Source organism: Ambystoma mexicanum, chromosome 12 (assembly GCF_040938575.1).
Source record: "Ambystoma mexicanum isolate Mex_15411 chromosome 12, UKY_AmexF1_1, whole genome shotgun sequence".
NCBI lineage: Eukaryota > Metazoa > Chordata > Amphibia > Caudata > Ambystomatidae > Ambystoma > Ambystoma mexicanum.
This window is the reverse complement of record NC_090936.1, coordinates 1,243,198,908-1,243,214,217: the sequence shown is the minus strand read 5'-3', so window position 1 is coordinate 1,243,214,217 and position 15,310 is coordinate 1,243,198,908. Positions and strand designations below refer to the sequence as shown.

Below are 15,310 nucleotides of genomic sequence, written 5' to 3'. Positions count from 1 at the left end.
GGTGGCAGCGGTGGGATGCTTATGGTTTTAAGAATCAGTGTATAACCGTGCCACTTACAAAATATCTGCACTTTATTAAATTCAGGTTTAGTTGTGTACAAGATAACTGCATTACAAACAATGGAGTCTATTGCAAATGGCAAATTGACTCGGATGAGCTTGGAGGCTCTCCAGAGTGCTTGTGAAGCCAGGGAGTTAGACTTTGTGGATAAGTCTAGGGCTGAGCTGATAGCTGCCCTGGTGGACTACCAGACTGATGGTGAAACTCTTGATGAGGGGGGAATGCAACCAATGAGGACTCAGCCCCTGGGGTTTCTGCTGAATCTGTTTCTGGGAATGCCGCCATTCCTACTGCCTCTGTTCCAAACCCCAGCAATTCCTTGGAGCTTGAGTTATTAAGGATGAAAGTGGCCTTTGAATACCGCAAGTTGGAAATAGATGCTGAACTTAAGAAAGAGGAGTTGGCTCAACAAGTGGAGCTCAAGAATAGGGATCTTGAACTCAGAAATAAGGACCTTGAACTAAGAGCCAGGACACTGAATGTCAGAGAATCCAGCTAGAGATAGCTAGAGTGGAGACTTCAGCTAAAACCAGTGAGAGTGTCAGGTCCCCAGCCACCAAGTTTATGAAAGATTTGGTTGGTGTATTTGTGGAGGGTTCAGATATCCTCCAATGGATTGAAGCGTTTGAAATGGCTTGTGCGATTCATGATGTTGATAAAAGAGATTGGGCTAAGTGTTTGTTAAGCAGAGTGCCTCAAACTGGATATGACTGTATTCTGAAGCTGAGTGTGGAAGAAAGGGGTCAGTATGAGTGTATGAAGTCTGCTTTGATTGCCAAGTTTGGCAAGACACCTACCGAATACCTTAAAAGGTTCAGGGATTTTAAGAAAAGAGAGAATGTGTCTTGGGTTGACTGGGTTAGTGCTGCGCACATGAACATGATGGGGTGGATTGATGGATACAAGGTTAAGATTTTTGTTGAATTGTCCCACCTCTTGTTTTTTGAGCATTTTTCTGAAGCCTGTTCACCAGAGCTGCGTCAGTATGTGGCTGACCAGAACATTTTGGACCCCTTTAAGCTGGCTAGGTTGGCTGACAAGTGGGTCTCCCACCGGGTGTCCCCTAAGGACTCCAGTGGGAAGGACAAGGACAAAGAAAAGGGGGCCTCTCAGAAAGCTGAGGAGTCCCACAAGCAGTCACAGTCGGGTAAACCTAAACCTTCCTCTCCCAAGACCCAAAAATCTAGTGGGGATAAGTCATCTGTGGGTGGGAATAAGAGTAGTGGTCCACCTGCTGCAAAGCAGGCTCCCAGTGGTTCCAGTACCGTACCCCGCAGTCCTGGCACTTGTTGGGACTGTGGGGCTCTGGATCACAGAAGGGGTGACTCCAAGTGTAAAGGTAAGGCACTTGGAGTACAGGCTGTCAGCCTGACCTACCCTTACCCCGTGTCTGAGGTGGAGGCCACTGTCCTCCCCTCCTCTAGCGGGATCACATTTTGGTGCTCCGGTAGAGATTTCCTTAGTGTCCCTTGGGGCCTGGGACCATTATGCAGAAGTACTGGCGACTATCCCACAGAACACCCGTAGGTTTTTGAGAAGTGTCCTCTTGAATGGCCAGCCTTCTACTGGTTTGAGAGACACTGGGGCAAGCATGACAGTGGTGGACAGGACCCTGCTCAAGCCAGAGGACTATGTAGGTGCTCCTCTGAGAGCCACCAGGTTAGCTGGTGGGCCTCCCAAATTATCGCCTGTAGCCTTAGTCACACTCATGATTGGAGACAAGGCAGGAAAGCTTCCTGTCCTGGTTCAGGACAATGTCCCTGCTAACATTCTGTTAGGAAATGTTCTAGTAGAGTTGGGGTTGATCTCGGATGGTCTTCCCATGACTGCTGCTGCAGTCACTAGGTCACAGGTGACACCGGGTCCGGCTGTGAGTCAGGTACCCGAGCCAAAGGCGAGGCCTAAGGCAAGAAGAAGGAAGATCAAGAAGGACACCTCTGTGGAGGGAACACCTTCTCTTCCTGCTGTTCCGACAGCACCCATTGGGATCCATGCTCCGGACGGGCTGGGTCTAGTGGAAAACCCAAACTCAACTCCTGTGGGAGAAGAGACAGAAGACTCTCCTGTGGGAGAGGTTCTCAACCCGGAGGATCATCCCGACCTTCAATGCTTGTTAGCTGAAGGGGGATCCTCCCGGGCAGACTTCTGTAAGGGACAGAGAGAGTGCCACTCTCTCGAGGGACTGAGGAAACAGGCCCTGTCCCAGGCACAAGGAGAAGTGCCTAGGACATTCCGGATTTATTGGGAGGGTGAGCTCCTTGTTAGTGAGCCCACTAAGCCTGAACCTGGTGCCCTCAAGAGGTTGGTGGTACCCCAGGTTTACAGGCCCTTCCTACTGCAGTTGGCGCATGAGGTGCCCTTGACTGGTCATCTTGGGACCAAGAAGACTAAGCAGAGACTCTCTGCCCATTTCTACTGGCCACGGATGGGAGTAGAGGTGGAGTCCCACTGCAGGACCTGCCCAACTTGTCAGTTGTCTGGCAAGAATGGAGGCAGTGTCATTGCCCCACTGCAGCCATTGCCAGTGGTTGGCACACCATTTGAGAGGGTGGGCATCGTCATCGTTGGTCCCCTTGACCCTCCCACTTCAGGTGGACATCGGTTCATCCTGGTCTTGGTAGATCATGCCACCAGGTACCCTGAGGCAATACCCCTTCGGACTGTTACTGCCAAGGTGGTTGCCAGGGCTCTCCTGGGCATTTTCACCCGTGTTGGATTCCCCAAGGAGGTTGTCTCTGACAGAGGATCCAACTTCATGTCTAGTTACATGAAAACCATGTGGAAAGAGTGCGGGGTAACCTACAAGTTCTCCACCTCTTACCACCCCCAGACCAATGGTCTGGTTGAGAGATTTAATAAAACTCTCAAGGGCATGCTAGGGGCTTTGGAAGAACCCCTAAGGAGGAAATGGGATCTCCTCCTGCCATGCCTGCTGTTTGCTTACAGAGAGGTACCTCAAGAGGGTGTTGGTTTCAGCCCCTTTGAGTTACTCTTTGGACATCCCGTGAGGGGGCCCCTCGCCTTGATCAGAGAAGGCTTGGAAGCCACCCCTCCAGGTCCCACCAAGCAAGTGGGGGACTATGTGTTAGGCCGCAGACGGAGGATGACACAGATGATGGGTCAGGCAACAGCAAATCTCAAAGCCAGCCAGGAATTGAATAAGTACTGGCATGACCTTAAAGCCTCGCAAGTGGATTGGACTCCGGGACAGGAAATCCTTGTGATGGAGCCTACCAAGCCTAGAGCTTTGGCAGACAAGTGGACTGGACCCTTCAGGATCATCTCCAAGATGGGCAAAGTCAATTATCTGGTTGACATGGGAGCCTCTGGGGTAGCCCCTCAGGTATTCCATGTCAACAGGCTCAAGCCTTTCCACCGGCGAGCAGAAGTCTCATGTCTCTTGCTAGCTTCAGGGCAAGAAGAGGATGAGAGTGAGCCCCTTCCTGATTTGCTGCATAGCAACCCTCAGGATGGCTCAGTGGAGGGAGTACATCTCTCTCCGGATCTGACAACAGATCAGAGCAACAGAGGGCCTGCAGGGCTTTGCTCCAACAGTATGCCTCTCTGTTTTCACTGACGCCAGGCCTTACACCATGGTGTAGGCATGAAATTGACACTGGTGACAGTGTGCCTGTCAAAAGCAGGTGCTACCGTATGCCAGATACCGTCAAGAACCACATCCAGGCTGAGGTCGCCAAGATGTTGGATCTGGGTGTTATTGAACCCTCAACCAGTCCCTGGTCCAGTCCAGTGGTCCTTGTCCCCAAGGCAAGTTCCCAGGCAGGTACCAAGAATTGGAGGTTCTGTGTGGACTACCGAGGAGTCAATGCTGTCACCAAAACTGACGCGCACCCATTGCCCAGGGCTGATGAGCTCGTGGACACCATAGGTGCTGCCAAATTTGCGAGCACCATTGACCTTACCTCAGGCTATTGGCAAATAGCTCTGACGGACCATGCCAAGGAAAAGATGGCCTTCTCAACACCTGAGGGACTCTACCAGTTTAGGGTCATGCCTTTTGGGTTGAAGAATGCCCCTGCCACCTTCCAGAGATTGGTCAACCATGCGCTCAGTGGGCTGGAAGCCTTTTGTGTGGCTTACTTAGACGACATTGCCGTCTACAGTTCCACCTGGGAAGAGCATTTGACACATCTGGATAAGGTGTTGCAGGCCTTGAAAAGGGCTAACCTCACTATCAAGGCCACCAAGTGCCAGATAGCTCAGGGGAAAGTTACCTATCTTGGTCATGAGGTAGGAGGGGGTCAAATCCAACCTCTCTCCAGTAAAGTACAGGATGTACAGAACTGGGAGACTCCCACTACTCAAAGCCAGGTGAGAGCCTTTTTGGGCCTCACTGGGTACTATCGCAATTTCATGGCAGACTATGGAACCATAGCTGCACCCCTGACAGCTCTAACTTCACCCAAACAGCCTAGGAAGGTTAATTGGACCGAAGACTGTCAGAAGGCCTTTGATGGCTTGAAAGAAAGTCTGTGTAGGGCACCTGTGTTGTGTGCGCCTGACTACAGCCGACCCTTTATCGTCCAGACGGATGCCTGCGACACCGGAATTGGAGCTGTCTTGTCCCAGTTAGATGACAAAGGGAGAGAACATCCTATCATATTCATCAGTAGACAACTCAAGGGTAGAGAACTTAGGTGGGCTACTGTTGAAAAGGAGTGTTTTAGCATAGTTTGGAGCCTTAGGCGTTTTAGGCCCTACCTTACGGGGTCTACCTTCAAGGTCCAAACAGATCATAAGCCCCTGAAGTGGCTTATGCAGATGAAGGGTGAGAATCCGAAATTGCTCAGGTAGTCCATTAGCCTGCAAGGGCTAGACTTCACCATAGAGCACAGACCAGGGAAGAGTCACGATAATGCAGATGGCCTTTCCAGAAGTTATGTTGACCGTCTGGATGAGGGTGTCTATCCCGTGGGAGATTAGACACCCTCCACCTCAGTCTGGGGGGGGCGACTGTGATGCTGGAAATGCATCAGAGGGACAGGGCCTCTGAATCCTTGTCCTTTACTGCTTTTTATGGTGTGTTCTGTCGTGTTTTCTGCCCAGGAGTCCATGTGGGACTCCTGGCAGTGCAGCTCTCTCTTTTGGTTTGGTGAACAGACCCATGGGATACCCTTATGGCACCCATGGGTAGGGGTACAACCCTGTGCCCCTAGTGTATGTTTTTGGGCACCTGTGGGTGGCCCACAGAGCAGGGTATGGGCTGGTGGCAGCTCCATGCTGAACTTGACAGGTGCTCTGGGTGTCCTCCATTTTGGGATACCCAGGCCCTGCCATTGGGATCAGTTGATTCCTGATAGGAAACAAGATGGCCCCTGTGGCCTCTTGCTTTCTATTGCCTGTTACCTTGTTTTCCCAAAGTCCTGGGAAGCCCTGACTCTGTCCCTTCCCCCTGACTGGCTGTTGGGTGGAAGTTCCATATATGGTGTTGTTGTGAAGGCCCAGCTAGACTGACTGGAGCCTTCCCAGTGACTGTATGTTGTGGTTACCTCCTGTGGGTGGGACCTGGGTGAATGGAGTGTGTGACCAATATACACTCCTTGTTGTGGTTGTCTGGTTTCTGGCATGAGAGACAAAGACTGAGACAGCCCTGCCCGAAACTGGCCTGAGTGCAGTGTGTAGTGTTGAATGGCTGGGTACTTGTCCCAATCCACATTCCTTGTTGTGAGTGTCTGAAAGGGAGGAGTGTGGCCTGAATACATTGTGTGCATGATTGGCTGACTGACTGCATGAATGCCCTTCTGTATGATTGGCTGCTGAGTGTGTGCCAGCAGTGTGGATGAGAGACAGAATAGTATATCTGGGGACCTCTCACCACTGGTAATTGTTCAGAAGCGTTCAGAAGCTGAGTCTCCACTCTAAGAGTAACTGGAACTGCTGATCCTCGACGTCCAGCTGGAAGAAGAAGACTTGCTGTTGCACTTGCTTCGACCGATCTGAAAGCTGCCGAATTCGTCGAGGACTGACCCGAGAGAGGACCTGGTAAGGCGCCCTCTTCCCGTGCTCCGAGGGATCATCGAGCACCGCTACATCTTCGCCGAAGCCCCCTGGAAGTCAGACCCTCGAAAGGCTGCCGACCCGAGACGGGACCGCTGAGGAGATCGAAGTGAAGCACCCGGACATCGCCGCCGTCGAAGTCCATTGCCGTCTACCAGGGTTCGCAGGTCTGTGTAACCGCTGGAGGCCCGTCGAAGTTGTGTTGCCCAGCCGTGGGAACCACTTGACGCCGTGCCGCCGACGACCGGAGCCGTCCGCTCCTTGCCTAAGAACATTTGAATCGAAGGACTCCCTCGTCCGCACCGTCGACCGCTTTATCCTGCCGGAGAAAGTCGAGGACGACCAACGCGCCGAGAAGAAACCTACCGGTGGGTTTCCCGCCACCCGAAGACCACAAAGACTCGAACGACTCGACGCCCTTGCTGGGCCCCCGTCTCCACAATCTTTGCGGTCCAGAACAATTGTCATCGAGGTGCCCCGCACGCCTCTGCCTTGCAGGACGCCGACGCTCCGTCGTCGACGAGCACCGCTTGGATCGAAGCTGCCGCCTCATCGACGCCGTTCTACCCTGTTTGTTGTCGGAAGTTCGACGCCCCGTGTCTCCCGCTTGAAAGGGAAGGCATTCAAGAAGGGCCGTCGATTCCCCGACGCCAAACGCCGAGTTCCTCGATGGACGTTCGACGCCCCGTGTCTCCCGCTTGAAAGGGAAGGCATTCAAGAAGGGCCGTCGATTCCCCGCCGCCGAACGCCGAGTTCCGCGACGCTTCTCGACGCCTCTCGACGATCCGTGACTCCCGCTTGAAAGGGGGTCGCTCAAGAAGGATCTGTCGACGCCTCTTCGAAGAACTCGACTCCACCAGGTACATTGGGGGGGTAAAAACATTATAGGAGGGAATAAGACTTGCAGAACAATATATGGACTGGGCTTGTGATATATCTTTATTTTACAGGTTGCCCAGGTGGGGGGATCTCCACACAGAACTGTGCCTAGTGGTAGGGGCCAGTATTCTGCCTATTGCTCAACCATCTTATTTTCTCTCCTCTCTCTATTGCTGGGTTCACTGTATTGATCTGTGTGACATGATTACAGTATTGTTGATGCACTTTAATGAGATCTAATACAAAGGGTGGTACCACTTTAGAATTGTATATATTTGCCATTGTTGATTTTCCTAAGTACAAAGTGAGTTATTATGATAAGTGTACATAACCTTGAATATTGATTATATAAAGACTGTGTTCTAACCAATACAGTGTGTGGACATTCCTTTGGGGGGGCTTGGGGACTACACTGTACTTAAGAACCAGCCTGCATCACCTCCTGAGAAGCTAGGCCTTGATTGCTCGACCATAGCTACAGAATAGAGAATCTTGGCTGGGGTCCTCTGTGCCTCCCCTCTACCATATAGAGAGCAGAAGTACAGGCCACCCCCTACCAGTCTTTACAATGGGAAGTTAGGGAGATAGAACATGGACTGTGAAATCAAGGGGGGGAGTAAGATGAAGGTGGATGGGAATTGAGAGAAATAGAAGGACGATTTGATCACTTTTTTTAATCAAAAGAATGATTCACAGCATCTCAATGTAGGGCTTGTGCTACTGCAGCCTTGCATTCTCCTCCTGCTTCAGTTCGTCGGACCTGTAGATTGACAATGCCCGCTGTATGAGTAAAACCTTCACAGTACAGATCTGTTGGACATCTTTAGTGATCTGGAGCACCAGGGGACCCCTCCAGGGGTTATAGTGCAGAGTATAAATATATATTAACAATAACATCTGGTATTGGAGAGTAATAGTATCGGCAAACCTTTCTCATCTCTTATGCGCACGTCCTCAGTCACTGTCTTTAATGAGTTCAAGAGAAGAGTGATATCTGAATGGAAGGTGTCACACTTGACGAGTAATTCCAAATCATCGGAGCTCCCTCTCCATCTCTTGGAAGGTCTGGACTCGATGTGCTGGATCCGGATGTCGAATGCCTGCAACAAACACGCCACAATGTCATGGTTGGCCAAAAGGACCTAGTTATGCATATGGTCCTTCAGTCAGTGAGTCAGAACATGGCTCACATAGGATCATGCACAATCACATGACAATAACACACATACATATCAGCATATGAAATGCACACACGAGAAATAAACAGCAATGCTTCAGTGGTAACTTGAAGTGTGCCTGGTCTATAAATGAACTAAACGTATATCAGAAAAAGGCAATAACTCCGTCCTTGCAGTTCCTTGCTCAGCCCTACCAAGGGGGTACGGGGTGGGGGGGCAAGAAGGCCACACAGGGAACATTGGTCACACCCCCTTTTTGTAAAATGTTTTCCAAGTGAATGCACAGTCTTGACACTTTCCAGAACATTGTGACTCCATTTGTCCTTTGAAATATTCTGATTATTTGAAATATTGCTTTTTAGAAAATGCTGGTTAAAGAACCCCATGAAATAAGACAACAATTGGAAATAAGGCTTTACTGGGCAAATTGCAGTATGCGTATTCACAACACAAACTTCACTTTAAAGGAGATAGAAAATGAAGTGCGTACAGGGCAAACAAAAAGTCAACCCACAAATTAGACATTCGCTGCTTCCCGTGTATTGACGAATTAGGCAATCACACGAATTAATAATACATTTGCTGTGCTAAAGTTAATGCATGTTTTAATCACTTCAGAACATGTGTCCTTTAGTTAGGAAAGACTTTCCTTTTGCTGCTTTTCCTCTATAGACCTCACTGGAACCCCCCAATTGTTTGTTGTTGTGTTAAGCCTGTCCTATGAAGGAAAGTAAAGACTTTGCTCATCTGCTCATTCCCAATGGTTATCAGTGCAGCGAGTCTCCCATTACGCAACTCTGTGCTTGTTTTACGCTGCACACGTCACCTTACAGTGAAGTCTGCTAGGGATACATGCATCACGTGTACAAAACCGTGCTACCGTGATGGTAGCAGAGGTTTCAGTACCATGTGTTTTATATTTATGGTCATATTCTTTGGGGAAGAGGGTGGACTCAACTAAAGACTGGGAGCCAATCGGATGGATTCCAGAGAGCACTGCCCCCCAGCATACAAGGGGGCTTTGTTCATACACAACCTAATATCCTCAGAGAGAAGGCACATCACATGACAGGGGGGCTTCGTTCACAAAAAACCTAAGGTCATCAGAGGGTGCACCTCATGATGTAAGGAGGCTTTGTTCATACACAACCCTATGGTCCTCAGAGAGGGTGCCCCTCAGAATGCAAGGGGGCTTTGTTTACACACAACCTAAGGTCCTCAGAGAGAATGCTCCCCAGAATGCAATAAGGCTTTGTTCACATAAAATAAAAGGTCCTCAGAATGCAAGAGTGCTTTGTTCAAACACAACCTAAGAGAGAATGCACCTAAGAATACAAGGGGGTTTAATTACTCAGATAGGGCGCATATCAGAATGCAAGGGGGCTTTGTTCACACAGTACCTCATATCTTCAAAGCAGATGCACCCCAGCATACAATGGGGCTTTGTTCTGACTGTGATACTGGAAATGCATCAGAGGGACAGGGCCTCCGATTCCTTGTCCTTTATTGTTTTTTATCATATGTTCTGACTTGTTTTCCATGAAGGGGTTCACGTGGGACTCCTGGTGGTGTGGCTCTTCCTGTATTTGGTTTGGTGAAAAGACCCTTGGGATACGCTTATGGCACCCATGGGTGGGAGTACGACCCCGTACTCCTCGTGCATGTTTTAGGGCACCTGTGTATGACCCACAGAGCAGGGTACGGGATGGTGGCAGCTCCGTGCTGAATTGACAAGTGCCCTACACATCCTCCATTTTGGGATGCCCAGGCCCTGTCATTGGAATCAGTGGATTCTTGCTGTCCATCGCCTGTTACCTTCGTTTTCCTGAAGTCCCGGGAAGCCCTGACTCTGTCCCTTCCCCCTCACTGGCTGTTAGGTGGAAGTTCCATATATGGTAGTGTGGGGAAGTGCCAACCAGATTGGTTGGAGCTTTATCAACAACCGTATGTTGTGGGTACGCCCATGGGGTGGGCCCTGGGTGAATGGAGTGTGTGACAAATACAAATTCTGTGTTATGGGTGTCTAGTATCTAGTGTTTGACACAATAACTGAGACTGTCCAACCTGAAACTGGTATGAATGCCGTGTGTAGTGCTGAATGGCAGAGTACTTGTCCGAATCCACATTCTGTGTGTGAGTGTGTGGATAGAGAAGAAAGGCCTGAATGCACCATTGGCTGACTGACTGCCTGAATGCCCTTCTGAATGATTGGTTGCCTGAGTGTGACCCAGCAGAATGAATGGGAGATCAACTAGTATATCTGGGGGCCTCTCACTGCTAGAAATTGTTCAGAAGCTGAAGTTGATACTTGATGCTTACTCTCGAAGCTGAGCCGGAAGAAGAAGGTGAACTGCTGGTCCCTTCTGTGTAATCTGAAAGCTGCTGTGTCTTCAAGAACTGATCCAAGAGAGGACCTGGTAAGTAGACCTCTCCCAAAGCTACGAGGGACCATTGTGCACCAGCGGATCTTTGCCAAAGCTCCCTGGCAGACAGACCTACGAAAGGCTGCCAACCGGAGAAGGGGACCACGAAGGAGAATGAAGAAAAGCACCGGACAGCCGTCCACTGTTGACGACCGCCGTCGCAGACCGGAGCTGCTGTGCTCCCTTTGCCTAAGAACATTTGATCCAAGGACTCCCTTGTTCATCACCGTCGACCACTTTTGTCCTGCCGGAGAAAGTCGAGGTAATCGACAACCAAGGAGAATCCACCAGTGGGTTTCCTGCCACCCAAAGACCTCAGAGACCAGACGAAGCTACTGAAGCCAGCCGTGGTCATGTCCCATTTGCCAACGCAAGACGCCGATGACCCGGCGCCCTTGCTGTGCCAAAGATCTTCACTAAACTCTTTGCGGCAATGAATCATCATTGTCGAGGTGCACCGCACAGCTGTTACGGACTTGGTCTTGATGGTCGTGTAGATTAGTAAGCCTCCGTCCCCAAGTACCACACAGACAACGAGATATTCAGTGTCTGTGCAGTCTTTGAGGCCACAGGTTTTTTTGTGTGAGCCGTCAGGTCTGGAACCGGGAACAGCCAGAAGGACCCCTGGAGCACTGCAAGGCAATAAGTGACTATCAAAACAATGTGCGTGTTGTACAATAAATACCCAGCAAGGAAAAGAGCACCGCTTACCTAGTGTATAGAAAATGACACCCTGATGGATAGTGGGGCCCTGGACGGGGCTTGGTGTGCGAGACTCTGTGGATGGGCGCACACCGAGGTTTGAGGCAATCCAGGTTATGCAGCCAGGCAAACGCCTTGCAGAGGCCGGTGGCCAAGAATACCAGAACACAACGAAATCCGTGAGGCAATCCAAATCCAAGTCCGAGGTCGTAAAAAATGCAAAGCCAAGGTTCAAAGGTGCCAGAGGAGTAGACAAATCAATCCAGTAGACAAATCCGAGGTCGTGACAGAGTTCAAGCCAAAGTTCACAAATGCCAAGGGTTAGACAAAGCAATCCAGTAGACAAAATTCGAGGTCGTACACAGATCGTAGGAGCAAGGTTCAAAACAAGGAACAAGAGCCGTACAGTACTGAAAGAGTTCAGCTGTGAAGCAACGCTTCCGTGTTCCTGGCCGCTTTTGAATCCTTGAGAGAAATCACGTGATGCGTGTCACGTGATGCGGAAGCGTTGTCGCCACGTGACTCCTGGCGGTGCTCGCCCCCTCACGTGATGCGTGATCGTTTTGGCCCTCTCACGTGACGCGAGGATCGCTGCAAACGATGTGGATTGTTACGGGCTGCCAGTGGGAGTCTCCATTGTGCTTTCCAGCGCTGGGATGGCCGGTAAACCCCTGGTCCAAACAGTGTCCTGGTATGGCGGGTAAGATGATGCAGTCTCCGACTGCCAGAGTGCATAAACGGGATCCCCTGATGGATTTTGGCAGAGACCGGGCGTGCGGAGGGAGCAGGGAGAGGGTGTGCGGGAGAAAGCGTGACAGAGCCCCCCCTCAAAGGCCCACGACCCCGTGGGCTAGATGGGTAGTCCCTATGAAAACGGGCAACCAGGGTCGGGGCGTGCACATCTCGGGAAGGGACCCAGGAGCGGTCCTCAGGGCCATAACCCACCCAATCCACAAGATACTGAAGACGACCCCTGAGGAAACGAGAACCCAAAATGGCACTGACCTCGTACTCGTCAGGAGAGGACACAGAAACAGGAGCAGGAGGGGTACTAAGTCGGGTAGGAGCAAGACAGGGTTTGAGGAGGGAGGTGTGGAAAACAGGGTGAATCCGCCAGGTAGGCGGAACTGAAAGGCTCAAGGCCACAGGATTCAGGACTTTAGCAATTTTGTAGGGACCAACAAAGCGAGGCAGCAGCTTGCGACAGCCAGGTATATGCAAATGGCGGGTCGAGAGCCAAACCCGGTCACCCACACAATATTTAGGAGCCGCCAGCCGCCTCCTATCTGCCTTGGTTTTCATCACCGCCTGGGCCTCGCGCAGGTGGGTAAGTGTTTGGGCATGGATCGCGACCAGGTCACGAGCGCAGGCGTCAGCAGCAGGAGTGGTGGAGGGGAAATCAGGAAGAGGAAGGGCACGAGGATGCTGGCCGTACAAGGAATAGAAAGGGGAGAAACCAGTAGACGAGTGCCAGGAATTGTTATAGGCAAACTCAGCTAGGTGGAGCAGGTTAAACCAGGAATCCTGGTACTGGAGGGTAAGACAGCGCAGATACTGTTCCAGGGCCTGGTTCACTCTCTCGGTCTGCCCATCACTTTCTGGATGATAGGCAGAGGAGAAGCGGGAATCGATACCCAAAAGGCCAGTGAGAGCACGCCAGAAACAAGACGTGAACTGGGACCCTCGGTCCGAAACAATGACCTGCGGGAGACCAAACAGACAGAAAACGGACTGAAAGAACAAACGGGCCAATGTGGGTGCTGAGGGTATTCCCGTACAAGGTATGAAGCGGGCCATTTTTGTGTAGGAGTCAACGATAACCCAGATCGTGTCGTAGCCTCGTCTGCGGGGTAGGTCAGTGATAAGGTCCATAGAGACCGTGTGCCAGGGCCTGGGCGGGACTGGTAGTGGTTGGAGCAGTCCCAGAGGCCGCCCCCTAGACGACTTGCACTGAGCGCATATTGAACAAGTTTTGACGTAGTTCTCTATGTCTCTCCTCATTGAAGGCCACCAGCACCACCGCTGTAGGAGTTCTAGAGTGCGTTTTTGCCCCGGGTGCCCGTTGACTGCAGCATCATGAGACCAAGCGAGAGCCTGATTGCGTGCATCGCTGGTTGGGAGAAATAGTTTCCCTTGAATAAAAGGCAACCCCTCCTGTAGTTGAACATCCCACTCATTTAAGGCATGTGGGTGTTGGGAAACCCAGTGTCTGATGGTGGTAAGCATAGGAGGGGATGGTGTACACACACAGATGACGTGGCCCTTTTCTAACAATGTGTCGGGAAACAGAGGTAACGATTCCCCCCCAGGAGACCGGGAAAGTGCATCCGCCTTGCCGTGGGAGAGACCCGGCCTATGTTTCACCACAAAATCAAATGCTGCAAGAAAGAGATGCCAGCGGACATGCCTGCTGTTTGTACACTTCAGCGTTGCTAGATCTTGCAGGTTCTTATGATCAGAATATACCACCGTCTGGTGTTTTGCCCCGATGAGGTGGTGTCGCCATGTCTGGAGGGCGTCCTTGATGGCTAACAGTTCCTTTTCGGTAACTGTATAGTGGGATTCGGCAGGAGTGAATTTCCGGGAATGATAGGCTACCGGATGGAAACGGCCTGTAGTTGGACAAGACTGGGAAAGAACTGCCCCTAATGCGAAAGAGGAGGCGTCTGCTTCTAGGATGAACGGGAGTTCTGGGTCTGGGTGTTGTAAGACCGGAGCCAAGGCAAACCTAGATTTAAGTGCCTCAAATGCCTTTTGGTGTTCGGGAGTCCAATTAAACGGAACAAGAGGGCTGGTCAAAGCTGTGAGGAGAGAAACAATAGCCGAGAAACCGGCGATAAAGCGTCGGTAAAAATTGGCGAAGACAAGGAAAGACTGGAGCTGTTTAACATTGACCGGGGCAGGCCATTCCATGATGGCTCGAACTTTCGACGAATTCATGGAGAGACCCCCGGGGGTGATGTGAAAGCCCAGGAAATCCACCTCCTTCGAGTGAAACAAGCACTTCTCTGGTTTAGCAAATAAAGCATTGTTCTTGAGACGGGATAGGACTTCTCTGACATGCATGACATGTTCTTCCAAGGAGGACGAAAATATCAGTATGTCATCCAGATAGACAACAACATAGACATCAAGAATGTCAGAGAAGACTTCATTGACGAAACGCTGGAAGGTGGCAGGGGCGTTACACAGCCCGAAAGGCATTACTGTATACTCATATAACACTTGTCGGGAGCAGAACGCCTTCTTCCATTCGTCTCCATGGCGCATTCGGATCAAGTTGTATGCCCCCCTTAGATCCAGCTTAGTGAAGATGGACGCACGTGTCAGTCTATCAAGCAAGGTGGAGATAAGCGGGATGGGATACCTGTTCTTTATAGTGATGGCATTCAACCGTCTATAGTCTATGCATGGTCGTAGGTCACCCTCCTTTTTGGGCACAAAAAAGATAGGGCTGGCGGCTGGGGAACAAGAGGGGCGAATGTGGACTAACCGTAGGGCTTGTTGTATATAGTCCTTCAAAACGGTTTCTTCGGAATGGGATAATGAGTAAATCCTACCCTTTGGTATTGGCGAGTCGGGAATCAAGTCAATGGGGCAGTCATAAGGCCTATGCGGAGGGAGACCCTCTGCCGTGGCTTTATCAAAAACCTGCAGATAATCGTGATAGTCAGCAGGAATACCAGCTGTAACAGCCCCCACGGTATGTGTAGGTGTGGATGGATCAACATCCTCAATTCGAGAAGAGGCCATGGCGCTAAGAATAGCGGCGGGAGAGGTGAGTCTCTCGGGTTCTGTTAAGCAGAAATGCTGACATACATCTGATTCAAACGTTACCTGCCCAGTGCCCCAATTGATCAAGGGGTTGTGTTGTCTTAACCAGGGTATGCCCAGTATGATACAAAACTGGGGCGTGGAGATAAGGTCGAAAGACATGGTTTCTTTATGGGTGTCCTGAATCACCACTTCTAGAGGGGCAGTCTGCTGTTTGATTGGACCAGACGAAAGGGAGGTGCCGTCAACCGCTTGTACAGGCTCAGGATGTTCTT

The 15,310-nt window shown here is 50.8% G+C and overlaps 1 protein-coding gene across 1 annotated transcript in view; it reads right to left on the bottom strand.

Moving 5' to 3' along the window:
• Positions 1-15,310, bottom strand: part of LOC138514765 (tyrosine 3-monooxygenase-like) — a 456,844-nt gene that overhangs the window by 372,914 nt on the left and 68,620 nt on the right. The window contains exon 2 of the mRNA XM_069630145.1: positions 7,887-8,058. Within this exon, the coding sequence (XP_069486246.1) occupies positions 7,887-8,058 (172 nt within the window). The remainder of the gene's footprint in view (positions 1-7,886; positions 8,059-15,310) is intronic.